The 16,244-nt window shown below is 45.3% G+C and overlaps 1 protein-coding gene across 2 annotated transcripts in view; it reads left to right on the top strand.

The window, feature by feature from the left end:
- TRAPPC11 (trafficking protein particle complex subunit 11) overlaps nucleotides 1–16,244 on the top strand; it is a 53,811-nt gene that overhangs the window by 15,326 nt on the left and 22,241 nt on the right. For both annotated transcript variants that reach the window (XM_075610590.1, XM_075610581.1), the window contains exons 9-21: nucleotides 1,433–1,529; nucleotides 3,107–3,240; nucleotides 5,326–5,473; nucleotides 5,987–6,080; nucleotides 6,529–6,608; nucleotides 6,708–6,786; nucleotides 7,456–7,510; nucleotides 9,997–10,142; nucleotides 10,577–10,638; nucleotides 10,746–10,878; nucleotides 11,576–11,706; nucleotides 15,091–15,246; nucleotides 16,038–16,225. In XM_075610590.1, coding sequence (XP_075466705.1) covers nucleotides 1,433–1,529; nucleotides 3,107–3,240; nucleotides 5,326–5,473; nucleotides 5,987–6,080; nucleotides 6,529–6,608; nucleotides 6,708–6,786; nucleotides 7,456–7,510; nucleotides 9,997–10,142; nucleotides 10,577–10,638; nucleotides 10,746–10,878; nucleotides 11,576–11,706; nucleotides 15,091–15,246; nucleotides 16,038–16,225 — 1,503 coding nt within the window. The remainder of the gene's footprint in view (nucleotides 1–1,432; nucleotides 1,530–3,106; nucleotides 3,241–5,325; nucleotides 5,474–5,986; nucleotides 6,081–6,528; nucleotides 6,609–6,707; nucleotides 6,787–7,455; nucleotides 7,511–9,996; nucleotides 10,143–10,576; nucleotides 10,639–10,745; nucleotides 10,879–11,575; nucleotides 11,707–15,090; nucleotides 15,247–16,037; nucleotides 16,226–16,244) is intronic.

Below are 16,244 nucleotides of genomic sequence, written 5' to 3'. Positions count from 1 at the left end.
AAAGCCGACTCACTAAAGCTATACCACCCAATATTGTGTTAAGTGCTTAACATGTGTGTGTGACCGGTTTCACATATTTTATGGAAGTTTATCAGCTGAGATTCAATTTGCGTCAGTGTATCTATACATAATAATATAATTTATTTGTGAAGTACCAGCATATTCCGCAGCGCGGTACAATCAGGGTGATTATAAATGAGATAAACTGAATGACGTACAAGTAAGGACAGACGAGCACAACCAGATCAGAAGGTAATGAGGGCCCTGCTTCTGAGGGCTTACACTCCTATATTTTATGGATGTTTATCAGCTGAGATACAATTTGCATCAGCGTATTTTTATACATTGACAATAACTACCGTATTCACTTAATCATGCTTGTGATATAGCGGCGGCTGAAGCCATTGAAGGGAATGAGCTCAGCAGGCAGTTCTTTGCGTCGGTCTGCAAGAGACGCATATTTCAACTGACCTTCATTTAACGGCCAAAATTCCCATATTTATAACTTAATAAATATCCCCCGCGGGGTTCTGAGTTGTTGATTTTACTTTTTGCCATAATCCTGTGTGTTTACTAAATTAATAGGAGTGTATAGGACAGAAGTTCGTAGAGTCGTAGCATTGGATACACGTTCTCTTGTAATTAGAGGTCTCTGTCTCTTGCTCTCGGGGAATGATTGTTCTATATGTCTACCATGGACTTTGAATTCTTGAATTCAGAGTATACCAATGAGGGCTCTGTGCACTGGTTTGTGTTTGTATTATATGACGGAATGGATTACTGCTGGGATCCACTCCAATGGGAATCTGGCCTGGATGTGTGAATGATCCCGAACATTGGTTTTACCGGGTGTAGTTTTGATGAAGCAACATGACATTTTTATATGTTTTCAATAATAAAAGTAATTTCAGCCACTTTGCCATGACACCCTGACCATGTAAAAAGGATCATGTCGTACAGGGCGTCAGATTAATAAATGAGTGAATCCCAGTTCCTAAAAAAAATAAAATAAGGGTGAGCAGGAGACCACTAAAACATTGGTAAGCTATAGGAGAAAATCCAGGCACGTGGAAACTAGTAAACTAATGTTTGAGCTCCATGGGAACCACAGGAAGCCCTTTTGGAACTAAATTGTTGGTTACCAAAACCTATTAATGTTGATTATTATGATTAGTATCATTTAGGAATAATTATATTCTAATACATATTTTTTCACCTCACCTCACCTCACCTTGTGTATGTGCCTGAATTGCCTACTTTCCGAAGACTGCTCACAAAGTGTTAGAGAAACTCAGTGTTTTAAAATGGAAACTGGGCAAAAAAGACATTTGCTGTTTAAGGCATTGATAGTTGCCAAGAATTATATACATTTTTTTGTTTTATACTGTTAATTTATTTTTGGTTTCTTCTTTCATTTCCCTGTTCTGTTTAGGAATTACAGGACGGCGTATAACCTGGTGCATGAACTGAGAGCTCACGAAACAAACATGCTGGAGATAAAAACCATGGCTGGCTTTATAAACTACAAGGTGAGGACAGTTCTCTAATCTCGTCAATTAAGTGGATCAAATCCATCAAAATATGTCTTTATAGTTTGCAAAAGATATTCAAAAAGAAAGGGGGCAGAATACACACTAGTCTTGATTTATGTAGCCCATAGCTTCTTTGCATCACATTATAACATTTTATGTACTGTAACGGCACTTTAACTTATCTTATCGCATGGTAAGTAGCACTATGGCTGGATAAAAGCACTGGTATATTTCTGTAACGTTGCTAACTGCTGGAGAGATGGGGAGTATAGTACCGACCCTTGACCTAGACGAGGAAGAATAGTCTGATCCGATTCCAAGGTCGTGGGCAGGCAGCAGTCCGAAGAAAGGGTCAGGATACAAGTCGCATACCCAGTACTGAGATACTTTGGGCAATTGACTGATCACACGGGTGATCTTTTATAGGGCTAGACCAGGTGCAGACAATCGCCAGTTCTTAGAAGAGGCTAACTTAGTCAGCCGTCTTTGTAGAGGAGAACATGTCCTGCTTTGTCGGCCATCTTGGTAGAGGACAATGCTTCACTACAGGCAGAAGGTACATTTGCGCTATGGTCCTTGTGTATTTGCAGGGAAGTGAAAATGCGCCGACTATTGCGTTGGCGAATAATCAATTTGCTAACCCAGTAATTTACTGGGGCTCATCAACCCAGCCAATAGCAACGACTATCCATGAAATTACAATGACGATTTGGGCTTTCTAAAGACTGGATTATTTAGTCCTATTCGGGTGGTGGGACATCTGTAGGCTTCAAGATTAACTAAGCATTGCTCTGCAACAGCAGTCACCTGAAAATGTTGTACAGCCCATTCGGTTAAATGGGTTACAATGTGTCTGCTGCTGGTAGGTGTTTTCTGCCATAGCACCACTTGGTACAATCGTCCCATGACCCGAGTCGGACTGTGAATAATTTAATTTGGTTAATCCTGGTCACCCACTAATCACTTATTAATAATAGCATGTTTTTGTATAGCGCTGCTAGTTATACATAGCGCTTTACAGAGACATTTTGCAGGCACAGGTCCCTGCCCCGTGGAGTTTACAATCTATGTATTTTTGGTGCCCGAGGCACAGGGAGATAAAGTGACTTGCCCAAGGTCACAAGGAGCTGACACCGGGAATTGAACCAGACTCCCCTCAAACTCTCAGTGCCAGTCAGTGTCTTTTACTCACTGAGCCTCTCCTTCTCCCATAAATAGTTTTTTTTTAGTTGTGGTTTCAGATTGACAATTTTCAGGAGCCGTGTTTATTCTCAAATAAAAATGTCCTCTGCAATCTAAATTGGTAACGTGTCCTAAAGGTGAGAGGAGTAGTTCGTTCAATGAGATGTGCTAGTGAGGACAGATGTGGGATAAAGACACAATAAGCTGAGGGGGGATAATGTGAGTTTGTGAAGAATAAATCAAAATGAATCCACTGACTTCATATCACATTGAAAGTCATAAAAAAAACAGTATAGGAAGAAATCTACATGTAGATGTACAATGCATGTCTGCTTTTCTGCTGAACTGAATCCCTGGTATATGTGCCATGTGGTTTTCTTTCTGTTCTGTAGATCTGCCGCCTCTGTTTCCAGCACAACACCCCATTAGATGCCATTGCACAGTTCAGAAAGCACATTGATTTATGTAAGAAGAAAATAGGAAGTGCCGAGTTGTCCTTTGAGCATGTGGCCTGGATGTCTAAACAGTACGTGTTAATGGAGTATTTTAACTATTCATTTTCAGCTACCTGTTCTTCGTTTTTAGGTGCCCTGAAAAGGAAAACCAAAATGTTGCAGTTGCATCCCTCCATTTCATAATATATGTATGTATATTGTGAAAGCTGTAAAAATGTTAAACAAAACATTGTTATCAAATGAGTTTATTCAGTGTGCACAGCGGAGACAGCTTCAAAACAAAAGCTCTCCCGCAGATAATACGGTATGAAATACATTTATACCCTAAAAACTTAAGCTCCCTCCCTTTATGGGGGGGGCTTGCGCGTCACTAAATATTACATCATTTTGCAATACATAACAATACTAAAACTGATGTAAGCTTGTAATACATAACAAATTGAATAAATGTACGTAAGCTAAAAATCATTATGGGCTTAACTGTGATGTTTTCTATTCTGTCACCTGACATAAGTATGAGAAAAAGTTCCACTGTAAGAATCTGAACTTACCTTAGACCGCTAACGAGGCTTCTCATTATTTTCTGGCCTGTTTACACTTCCATTTGTAGCTGGTTGGACGAGAAAAGAGCAACAAAAAACATCAGCTAGGAACGAAAACATTCCATTCCCTGGTTCACACGTTTGTTCACACAGACATTTCTTCACATAGAAAAATGACACACACGACTTACAAAGACAAGACAAAATGGCGGACAAAAGTATTAAAATAAAATGGCTTTTTAGACCCTATTGCTGTTTACGTCAGACCCCCTAATGTCTCAACGTCGTCAATATCTCCCTTCCCCTCTCCCTCCCCCTCCGGTACGTGTGCTGCTAAATGCAACTAATGCATACAATACAAATAACATAGGAAACAGCCACTCTAGTAAATACATTTTTGTTCTAAAATTTAAAAAAAAGACGCCAAAATTTAAATGAACATCCTGAGGTGCGCAAGAACAAAAGTACAGACACACTGTCTAATACATTTTAATGGTTTATCACGGTGGAAAAGATGGGCGCCAGGCGTTTTATTAGTACAACTTCAATCTTTTATTCATGTTCCCAGGCATGGGAATACTGCATTCATATTTACAATAAGATTGACATGGTTGTACCTTGTTTTATGCATACTGCCAGACTCTTAGTACGTTCTTCCTTGGGTGCCCTCTTCTTAACACTCCTGGGAGGTGCATGCACTTGTTACTGACAGGACTACCTGTATTGGACTAGGCCCCCCTTGTTATGCTTGTTTAGCTCTGTCCATGTGATCCTTTTATCTCGGGACCCTTCTGAGATCCTGTTCTGGGAAGGTTGGTATTGCCATCCTTTCCCTACCGGCAACGACCACTTTTTCTGGGTCTGTAAATTCTGTGTATGGGGATCCACTTGCGGGGCTGATCCCCTGACATCCCAGAGCCCTATCTACGCAGCTTTCTGTAACATGTCTGCATTCCCTCTCTGGGATCTGCATATATCTTCTGTCCATGGCGGTAGGGATCCTAACTGTTAAGGCACTGTCCCTAATTTAAATACAACGGGGGGTGTGGGGGGGGGGGGCGGCTAATCTCTCCTTTACTAGGCGAAAGCTTTTCTTGCCTTTATTCCCTGAGGCTCCTACTCTCCTCTCTTTCTGGAACCTAACCGTGCAGAACAGTTCCCCTTTACTTTATAACTCCTATGACACAGTACCCTGGTGTCACCACAGGATAGAGTCTAACATCTCCCACTTCATATTAGCCCCTGGTAACACACTGGTAACTTCACAGGCGTGGGGGGAGGGGAGAGGTTACACATATTCAAATACAGCAGGCACACCTAAAGAAACAAAACTAACGTACATAAAGATGAGTACACGCTTAATAGAAATCATGTAAATCAATATACTTGACCCAAAACCATGTATCAGAGAAGAAGAAGTGGCAGCACATCACAGGCGAGTGATCAAAACTTATTGAAAGCAAAAATCCATCGTTTCGGTGGAGCTTCATCAGGGTTATGTTAAATATACAGTAGTTTCTTTCCCTTCTTGGGAAAAACTTGAGCAATGTATATTATCCTATAAAGTGTATGTGCGCATGGTACTTGGAAGCTGACTTATCATTTTCTCCAAAGGTTCCAGGCTTTTGGAGATCTGTTCGATGAAGCTATAAAGTTGGGACTGACAGCCATTCAAACCCAAAATCCTGGTTTCTACTATCAGCAGGCAGCATACTATGCACAGGAGCGGAAGCAGCTAGCCAGCCAGCTGTGTAACCATGATGTAAGTTCATGAACGCTCTGTTACCTATTCTCTGTTTTTTCTACTTGTTAAAAAACATTTTATTAGGAAATATACACGAAGATGCCGATGTCTTTTGTAATGATTCTTGTCCATCATATTTTACGGTATAATGAAATGTCTGTAAATATAACGTATACATTTGTTCATATAACCTATCCATATATTGTCGTCGTAATTGTTGCAGGTTTAGTTTAATGGTAAACCAAACATGAATGCTAATGTGATGATGTACATTTCAAACCTGCTCCGCTTAAGATGTACATAATTAAGCAGAAAGAAGCATACACTTGTAGTGATCAACGACACTTTCATGACGCTTTTTTAATGCTGCTTTTAAATTGTAAAGCATTACTGTACATTTTCTGTTGGCCACAGCTGATTTTAAGATGTAACCGTTTCTTCTTGAACAATTGTACCATTGTGAATACGTACAGTACAGCTGCATTCTGATGTTGATGTCAATGTTATAACTGCAGTTTTGTGTTCTCTTAGCCTTCCATTGCCTATCCTAGTCCCGATCCGCTTGAAATCGCTACTGGAATGCTCGATTTCTACGGGCAGAGGCCATGGCGTCAAGGAATACTCAGTGAGTCATTAGCTGTTCTTTAATATTTCCTAATGCAAGTGTGTCTGACGTAGTAATAGTTTAGCCACAGTCCCCTTTACTAAATATAAGAAGGTATTCTTTTAAATGGGTTTTAAATAATAATTTTTTTAATTCTCTTTAGAATTGTGCCAGGTGGATGAGTGGCTCGAGGTTATGGTCAGGCGCTTTTGATATAAAGGTGATCCCACTATGTTTCTCATACACAGAATCTTAGATTCTTGTGAGGTCCGGTATTCCGTGCAGCATAAAGGGCTGCAGTGCCAATATTCCCAAGTGGAATTGGAGTTCATCTGAGCAGACCTGAGTGCAAGCCGCTTTCCAAAAGCGCACTTCCCTTCACATAACGAAGCATCATGCAAGCGCAAGTGTTCTCTTATTTGTAATGCGGGCTGCTCACGCCTAATGGATTATTCCCTGTCATACGCAGGTTTTGATTTGTCAGACCCAGAGAAGGAGAAGGCTGGAATTCTCGCTCTTCAGATGAATGAGAGGAGTGTCCTTCACTCCGTAAGTACCTCTTGGTTTACAGCATTGTGCCGTTACGTGTGTGTGTGTTTCTGAATTGTCTTGGTGTGTTTATGCTGCCGGTTCTTGGTCTTCCTCCAGGAGCTGATTATCAGCCTTCTGAGCAGTGCGGTAGCTCAGTTTAAGAAGTACAAGTGTCCAAGGATGAAAAGCCACTTAAGTAAGTACTTTCAGGCTTAGAAAAAAATGTTAAACAATTTTGCAAACACACAGCCACTGTAAGCTCAGACCCCCAAACCCACCACACCATGTTTGTTTGTGTCAAAAGTAGGGCTACTGAGATTGTGACGTAATGTAACAGCAGACAAGAAGCCTCAGTGCTACATACAATAACAAATTATATAATTAAATAATTATTTATTTATTTTTTGTTTAAAGGCCTTTTGTCTTTTGTTATGTTAGAGAAATGTAACCAAGAGGGACTCCTTTCCATGCTTTATATTTAAGCACATAAACATATACAATCCCTTTTGAGTTATTTCCACTATCAGGTTTAGTGGTTGCATTACCAAAGTACTGTACTTAAATAAATAAAAAAAAAAAATAATAATAATAAAAAAAAACATATATATATGTACTTGCCACCATATTGCAGTGCATGTGGAGGTGCCTTTTACTGGACAGGCATGAGTGTTCTTTGTAGATGTACACATATGTGAGCTTTTTATCTCGTCTCCTCTTTGGACAAGTGACAGATGTTTTATACTACAGACAAATCTCGGGTACCAAAACCAGCAAAAATGAATTAATACTTTGTTTTATTCTAAGCTGTCAGTGATGTTTCACTAATTGAATTAAGTTACTAACTGGCAAAATGCTTTATTTTCAGTGGTTCAGATGGGAGAAGAATATTATTACGCTAAAGATTACACTAAAGCACTGAAGTAAGTTAAAACAAGATAATAAATTACTAGTTTCCTTAATGTGTTGCATGTTGTACTTCCTGATACAAATACAGTAAGTACTAAATAGTATGAAGACTTTAGACCAATGGTTTTCAACCTTTTTTTCTCCCTGGGTATCTCTAACCACAGTGCTCAGTTGCTGAGGCACCCCTACACCAGGACAGGGTCACAGAATACACAGAACAGACACACACAGAGAGAGAGAGAATCACAGGAGACAAAGACAGACGGTCAGAGGGGGCAGCGGAGTCCTCTGCTTGGCCACACCCCGCTGCCTCTTGACACCACCTCCTGATTGGCTGCTGCAGGGTAATGCAGCCAATCAGGATAGAGGAAACTGCCTAGTCCTCTAGCAACTGCTTTCTCCCTGCTCTGTGAGACCAGGGAAATCCCGCGGCACCCTTTCGATCCTCTCACGGAACCCCAGGGGGCCGCGGAACCCCAGGTGGGAAACGCTGCTTTAGACCATCACTGGCTCAGACATTGTTTTGCACCTTTGCTTTGAGTTTGGTGGCTTTAATGTTTGTAATACCATTAAGTAACATTGATTTAGGTTAAAAAGAAATGGTCAAAGAGTAACACAAGAAACATTTATTACTGAAAAAGTATTTCTGAAACAAGTTTGCCAACCTTCCCAACGCAGCCCGAGTTCTGGTACCTAGTAGTACATAACAGCGGCCAAACAGAGGAATAAGTAAATATGAATCTGTAATCGATTGAGTTGTCCTATCGGAATTCTCCCTTCACGTAAGCAATATAATTTGTGTGGTCACGACGGGTATCTCATGCATAGCTTTGCACTGTGATACTTGGGCCTTGAGCATAGTAGGCGCGTGACGTCACGCGCGTCTGCAGCACAGGCGATCCATGGCCCGTGGAGTCTGGAGGAGGAGACACAACCAAGTGCAGCTCTAATCCAATGTTTGGGGCGATACCCCCTCATTGGCTGAACTGCGCATGTGACCCGGCCCTCGCGCATCAAAATCAAAAGATTTTGCCTCACGAAAAATCGGCCGCACCATTGCGCACGCGCGCTCTATGGCCGTGCCCATTGCCGTGCAGGCTTTTGTGCGCGTGCTATGGACGTGGGCTTAGGTTTATAAAGAAGAAGCAATTTGCTCCATTACGGGCAGTCAAACATTTTTACTTGAGCCAGTGGCAAATATATGCAACTTATGGCGCGTTGTGCTTCTTCCATCGGAGGCAGATACTGTATGTTGAGCAGCGTTTGGCACCACCTCCGATCTGGCAGATTTAAGTTAAAACGGCATCATTGATGGGAATGAACTTTGAGACACGGTCTAACATTATGTATGTATATGTTTATTTAAATAGCGCAATCCAGGTACAAAGCGCTTCACAGCAGCAATACACGTGACATATTAGAACACATAGTGGGAATAAGTGCTTCAGACATAAGAGTAACGATAGGAAAGGGAGTCCCTGCCCCGAAGAGCTCACAATCCAAGCGGTAAGTTGGGAGAACTTGGAGACAGGAGCGTGTTCAGGTAAGTGCGTCTGCAAAGGGCCAAAGTCCGTGTATATGTATAGTATGAGCCAGCAGAGCTACCCATATACTTCATTAAAGAAGTATGTTTTAAGAAAGGTACTAATAATATTGCTCTTACCGACTCGTTCCCTCTACCTAGCACTCCCTAAATCACTCACCGACACTAGGAGCAAACTTGGTGCGAAGTACCTGGATACGTGGACAGAAATGAGCACAACACAAAACTTGCATTCCTAGCGTCAACTTGGCTTCCTAGCAGTATAAATATTAAGAGAATATATTTCTTCTTTTTATTTTTTTTTATTTTTTGGTGTATATAGGTTCTGGTGTAAGTACTACTTACATTTTTGGTACATATAAATGAAACTGTAAGTTATGGTTCCAGCTGTAATGGGAGGGCTTTGAGAAATACCATGATTAGTTGGTCTGGAATAGCCCCGAACCACCAGAGTGGACATAGGTAAAAGGAGTAGAAATATATTGTTGTGATATTGGTTAGGTCACGTTGTCTTCTTGTTCCTCATGCACCTAAAATAGAGCCATGCGGGACACATACTTGTACCTTAAAATTCGATAAACCACACTGCATTGTAGGAATAAAAGCCATATAAGAAAAATTGTCCAATATCATTTTTTTTTTTGGGACCTCTGCAGTGTATAGTTGGAGATAAACTAGATGGTTACAGATTTGCACATTTTGATACCAATAAAGGTGCTCTTGGAATTCAATTTAATTTCTTCTACTGTCTCTATAATGCACACTAATACGTTCTTAGGAATATTTCATTGTCAAATTAGTAATACATTATTTGTATGGTTCCAACTGTAATTGGGTGCTTTGAGAAAAACGACTTTTCATTCATCGCCTAGCTTTAAAAAAAAAAAAACAAAATGATCATTTTAGTTTTAACGTCTGTAAAACTATGTAACCTCTGTGTTATCATTCTACATGCAGATTGTTGGACTATGTTATGTGTGACTATCGCAGTGAGCGGTGGTGGACCCTGCTCACTTCTATATTGACCACAGCTCTCAAATGTGCCTATCTCATGGCCCAGCTGAAAGACTACATCACCTATTGCCTAGAGTTGCTTGGAAGAGGTACACTTTATCTGCAGAAACGATTGGCGTTCGAGCCACTTGCTTTGACTTATATTGCTTAAATAGTATCACTGCCTTAAACTGGTCATTCTCACTGTCAATACCCAGGGATACATGGAGCCTGTATGAAAGTTTAGTCCTTGATTCAGATAGCTATTACTCTGAAATGGTGAGGAGACAAATACTATAGGTATGCATGAGACTGTATTGGGTGAGTAAGTGCAGGGAAACATATAAACTAAGCACTCCAGGTTATATGCATTAAGTGAGATGAGGAAGCGGTGCAGCAGAGTTAGTGAAGGTAATAGGTATGTAAGTGGGAAGGTCCCTGGTTATAACTGATACTTGCTTTGCCAATGCATTATTGATTAGGTGCATCGATGATTTTTGTTTTTTCCTCCTATTTTTGACTGACACCTTTCATTCTACAATAGCATCAACCCTGAAAGATGATCAGAAGTCCAGGATCGAGAAAAACCTAATTAAAGTGTTAATGGTACGTTGAAAATCAGACACTCCTCTTCCTTAGCTTGGGGTGGTAACAAGAATTGGTTGTTTTTTAATTGGGCCTTATTTTGTTTTCTTGCTGATGGTTCTACTCAGAACGAGAGTCCAGAGCCTGAGCCGGATTGTGACGTCCCTGTGGTGAAGGCAGCACAAAGGCTGTGGACAGACAGAGTTTCCCTGGCAGGGAGCAACTTACTTACCATAGAGGTGCAGGAATTTGTACCGTTTGGTAAGCATTCACATGGTTTGCTCAGTGAGCAACGAATGGAGACTTCTTTCACTTGAATCTGTATCTTGTGCTTGATGGAGGGTTTGTTGATGGAATAATATAGGTGATACTGAAAATCAAAGAGCCCCATCATGGCAGCTGTGAACTCTTTGAGGTGCAAATGAGCGCAGTTGCATCGGAAAATGGTTTATGGCCTGATCACAAGTCATATATTCTGTACGCAAATCCCAAAACATGATTGGTCAGTCTGGTTTAGTTCCGAACCACCACAGTGGACGTGGGGAAAAGGAGTAGACATGGATTCTTGTGATATTGGTCAAGTCACTTTGTCTCCTTGTTCCTCATGCACCTAAAATAGATGCAAGCCCTGCGGGACACGCACTTGTGCCTTCAAATACCATGAACCACACTGCATTGTAGCAATAAAAGCCATATAAGAAAAATTGTCATATTTTTAAAAAAAATTTTTAACTCAAGACCTAAGATTGTTACAGATTTGCTAATGTAGATGCCGATAAAGGTGCACTTGGAACTCAATTCTATTTCTTCTACTGTCTCCATAACACACACGAATCATTCTTATTAATATGTCACTGTCAAATTAGTGATGCATAAGTGTTTGCTTGGTTCATTAGTGCATCGTCCGTGAGATGCCGTGGTGTTTTGCCCAACCATTTCCTGCTGTTTTCTGTTGTAGTGCAATGCAAGGCAAAGTTTCTGTCTCCAAGCTTTCATGTTGACGTTCCCGTTCATTTGCACGTGTGCCTGAAAGCTGACTGCCCCCATCCAATCCGCTTCTCTAAACTTTGCATTGGTTTCAACAACCAGGTAACGTGCTTTTGATCGTTTTATTTTATTGTCATTCATTGTAGATACTGCGAAAAGACCCTTTTTGAAGGGTTATAAGTACTCTCTGTATAGAAATAAGTTGTAATATGCTACAATGTGGGACGCGACAGCATTCGATTTTAACCAGCATCAATAATTAAATGGTACTCTAGCAAATGCAGAGCTAATAAGAGCACTAATAAGAGCTATTGTTCCATCCTAAGGCTGAGTCCCGCTGGCGCAGACCGTGCTGCTGTCCTGCACTAATTTTAGATCAGGAGCAGGGGGCGTGGCTATGAAGGGAGCGGGAGTGTCATTGGCTGGATTGTGTGTGTATCTTACAATGCCTAGTGACCCAGGGCAGAGTCTCTGCAATAAAACACTTTGTAACACCGGAGCCTGTGCTTCCACCTCTCTCTGCTCAGCCCCCCACTTCTACCTCTCTCTGCTCAGCCCCCCGCTTCCACCTCTCTCTGCTCAGCCCCCCGCTTCCACCCCTCTCTGCTCAGCCCCCCGCTTCCACCCCTCTCTGCTCAGCCCCCCGCTTCCACCCCTCTCTGCTCAGCCCCCGCTTCTACCTCTCTCTGCTCAGTCCCCGCTTCTACCTCTCTCTGCTCAGTCCCCGCTTCTACCTCTCTCTGCTCAGCCCCCCGCTTCCACCTCTCTCTGCTCAGCCCCCCACTTCCACCTTTCTCTGCTCAGCCCCCTGCTTCCACCTCTCTCTGATCAGCCCCCCGCTTCCACCTCTCTCTGCTCAGCCCCCCGCTTCCACCTCTCTCTGCTCAGCCCCCGGCTTCCACCTCTCTCTGCTCAGCCCCCGGCTTCCACCTCTCTCTGCTCAGCCCCCCGCTTCCACCTCTCTGGTCAGCCCCCCGCTTCCACCCCTCTCTGCTCAGCCCCCTGCTTCCACCCCTCTCTGCTCAGCCCCCCGCTTCCACCTCTCTGCTCAGCCCCCCGCTTCCACCTCTCTCTGCTCAGCCCCCCGCTTCCACCTCTCTCTGCTCAGCCCCCCGCTTCCACCCCTCTCTGCTCAGCCCCCTGCTTCCACCTCTCTCTGCTCAGCCCCCCCGCTTCCACCTCTCTGCTCAGCCCCCTGCTTCCACCCCTCTCTGCTCAGCCCCCGCTTCCACCTCTCTCTGCTCAGCCCCCGCTTCCACCTCTCTCTGCTCAGCCCCCTGCTTCCACCTCTCTCTGCTCAGCCCCCCCGCTTCCACCTCTCTCTGCTCAGCCCCCCGCTTCCACCTCTCTCTGCTCAGCCCCCGCTTCCACCTCTCTCTGCTCAGCCCCCCGCTTCCACCTCTCTGCTCAGCCCCCCGCTTCCACCTCTCTGCTCAGCCCCCCGCTTCCACCTCTCTCTGCTCAGCCCCCCGCTTCCACCTCTCTCTGCTCAGCCCGCCGCTTCCACCTCTCTCTGCTCAGCCCCCCGCTTCCACCTCTCTGTGCTCAGCCCCCCGCTTACACCTCTCTGCTCAGCCCCCTGCTTCCACTTCTCTCTGCTCAGCCCCCCGCTTCCACCTCTCTCTGCTCAGCCCCCCGCTTCCACCTCTCTCTGCTCAGCCCCCCGCTTCCACCTCTCTCTGCTCAGCCCCCCGCTTCCACCTCTCTGCTCAGCCCCCTGCTTCCACCCCTCTCTGCTCAGCCCCCTGCTTCCACCTCTCTCTGCTCAGCCCCCCGCTTCCACCTCTCTGCTCAGCCCCCCGCTTCCACCTCTCTGCTCAGCCCCCCGCTTCCACCTCTCTCTGCTCAGCCCCCCCCCGCTTCCACCCCTCTCTGCTGAGCCCCCCGCTTCCACCCCTCTCTGCTCAGCCCCCCGCTTCCACCCCTCTCTGCTCAGCCACCCGCTTCCACCCCTCTCTGCTCAGCCCCCGCTTCCACCCCTCTCTGCTCAGACCCCCCCCGCTTCCACCCCTCTCTGCTCAGACCCCCCCCGCTTCCACCCCTCTCTGCTCAGCCCCCTGCTTCCACCTCTCTCTGCTCAGCCCCCCGCTTCCACCCCTCTCTGCTCAGCCCCCTGCTTCCACCTCTCTCTGCTCAGCCCCCCGCTTCCACCCCTCTCTGCTCAGCCCCCTGCTTCCACCCCTCTCTGCTCAGCCCCCTGCTTCCACCCCTCTCTGCTCAGCCCCCCGCTTCCACCTCTCTCTGCTCAGCCCCCCGCTTCCACCCCTCTCTGCTCAGCCCCCTGCTTCCACCTCTCTGCTCAGCCCCCCGCTTTCACCTCTCTGCTCAGCCCCCCGCTTCCACCCCTCTCTGCTCAGCCCCCCCGCTTCCACCTCTCTCTGCTCATCCCCCCGCTTCCATCTCTCTTTGCTCAGCCCCCCGCTTCCACCTCTCTCTGCTCAGCCCCCCCGCTTCCACCTCTCTCTGCTCATCCCCCCGCTTCCATCTCTCTTTGCTCAGCCCCCCGCTTCCACCTCTCTTTGCTCAGCCCCCCGCTTCCACCTCTCTCTGCTCAGCCCCCTGCTTCCACCTCTCTCTGCTCAGTCCCCCGCTTCCACCTCTCTCTGCTCAGCCCCCCGCTTCCACCTCTCTCTGCTCAGCCCCCCGCTTCCACCTCTGCTCAGCCCCCTGCTTCCACCTCTCTGCTCAGCCCCCCCGCTTCCACCTCTCTGCTCAGCCCCCCGCTTCCACCTCTCTCTGCTCAGCCCCCCGCTTCCACCTCTCTCTGCTCAGCCCCCCGCTTCCACCTCTCTCTGCTCAGCCCCCCCGCTTCCACCTCTCTCTGCTCAGCCCCCCCGCTTCCACCTCTCTCTGCTCAGCCCCCCGCTTCCACCTCTCTGCTCAGCCCCCCGCTTCTACCTCTCTCTGCTCAGCCCCCCGCTTCCACCTCTCTCTGCTCAGCCCCCCGCTTCCACCTCTCTCTGCTCAGCCCCCCGCTTCCACCTCTCTCTGCTCAGCCCCCCTGCTTCCACCTCTCTCTGCTCAGACTATACGGCCTCTCTATCCCTATTGGTCAGAGCAGGGTCATGTGACCCTACTCTGAGCTCGAAAGACTCTCTTCCTTCTCTCCTCAAGCACCAAGCTTGGGAGAGCGTGTGTGCCCGCACATGGGCGTGCTGCGTGAGCACGGACGGGAGGATCAAGAGTCAAACAGGTAACCGTGGTTCGTGCCAGCGGGAACTCGGCCTAATAGTCTCAAGCGACAGATAACATTATAAATGCATGAACAGTGCAGAGCTTGAGATAGCCATGAATTTTTCTTTGACCTATTTTAATTAACATGAAATAAATATAAGGGTTATTCTTTCTTCTGGGTTCTTTACAATGTTTATGGAAAAACAAAAATAATAGAGGCGCAGAAAAAATTGATGGTGTTACTGTCATTAAAATAAAATGGTATGTTAGTCTAGTACTGACAACAGTCTTTCCATTGTGTGCCATCGGTAGGAATACAATCAGTTCTGCGTCGTGGAAGAACAATACCAAGCCAGCGATATTCTGGAACAGTCATCGCAAGGGACAATGTGTCTAGTGCCGGGGAAAACCCGAAAATTCACCTTTAAGTTTGTTGCAAGAACTGAAGATGTTGGGAAGAAAATCGAGGTGGGTCATTTGTCTGAAACAATAACACTTTGTCCATGTGCAGCAATGTATTGCAGGCTTCATCCAGACACACATAGCTGTGTTTGTGAGATCTACACACATCTACAGATATTAAAAATGGTTTACGTGTCTTGTGCATGTAAGTTGGTGATTGGCATGACGGCCAGGAGTACTTTTTCAAGCAGCCTAATGCAAAATGTAATAGTGTGTATAGTAGGAATTCTTCGCCCTTCCTGCTTCCCCTTACATAAAGTCTTCACTTATATTTAACACATTTAGTTTTGTCTTTAGCTTTCTCTGGCGCCATCTAAATGCACAAACCTGCAGCATTGTACTGCAACAGCAAAGGAACCCATCCACAATGTGTTCTGTGAGGCGCCTACGTCTGGACACTTCCATGAGTCCACCCTTTCTCTAAAGAATGACTCGCGCATTTCCCCATAGCCAGCCACCCTCCAGCTTTTGAGCATGACGTCTTCTTATTATAATACAGTACTACTGCCTCTGAAATATTATTCCCTCCCGTGCTTTGTTAAAACCCTTTATAATCCGTAGTTTGCAGAAGTATTCACCCCCTACCAATAATGTCACACGTTATTCAATTACAAATAATGTACAGTATGCGCATTTTATTTTCATATGAACTATTTTTATTCAAAGCTACAACGCTGTAGGGGTTAAACTGAACACAGTTATATGTTCTAACAAAAAGGGGGGGACCTGACACCTAGAAGATGTGTTTGGAGAACATGGTGGGTTAACCCTCATTGAGCGGCTCTTTCTCTCTTCAGATCACCTCGGTGGATCTGATTCTGGGCAGTGAGATAGGCCGCTGTGTGATCCTGAACTGGCGAGGAGGCGGAGGAGATGCTGCTTCTCCCCAGGAAGCTGTGCAGGCCGCCCGTTCCTTCAAGCGCAGACCTAAGCTGCCGGAGAGTGAGGTGCACTGGGACAGCATCGCTATCCAAGCCAGCACCATGTGAGTAAAAGCCGAGGCA

The sequence above is a fragment of the Ascaphus truei genome, chromosome 1 (assembly GCF_040206685.1).
Source record: "Ascaphus truei isolate aAscTru1 chromosome 1, aAscTru1.hap1, whole genome shotgun sequence".
In the NCBI taxonomy this organism is placed as follows: Eukaryota; Metazoa; Chordata; class Amphibia; order Anura; family Ascaphidae; genus Ascaphus; species Ascaphus truei.
Note: the sequence above shows the minus strand (reverse complement) of the source record. Positions and strands in the feature narration are given on the sequence as shown.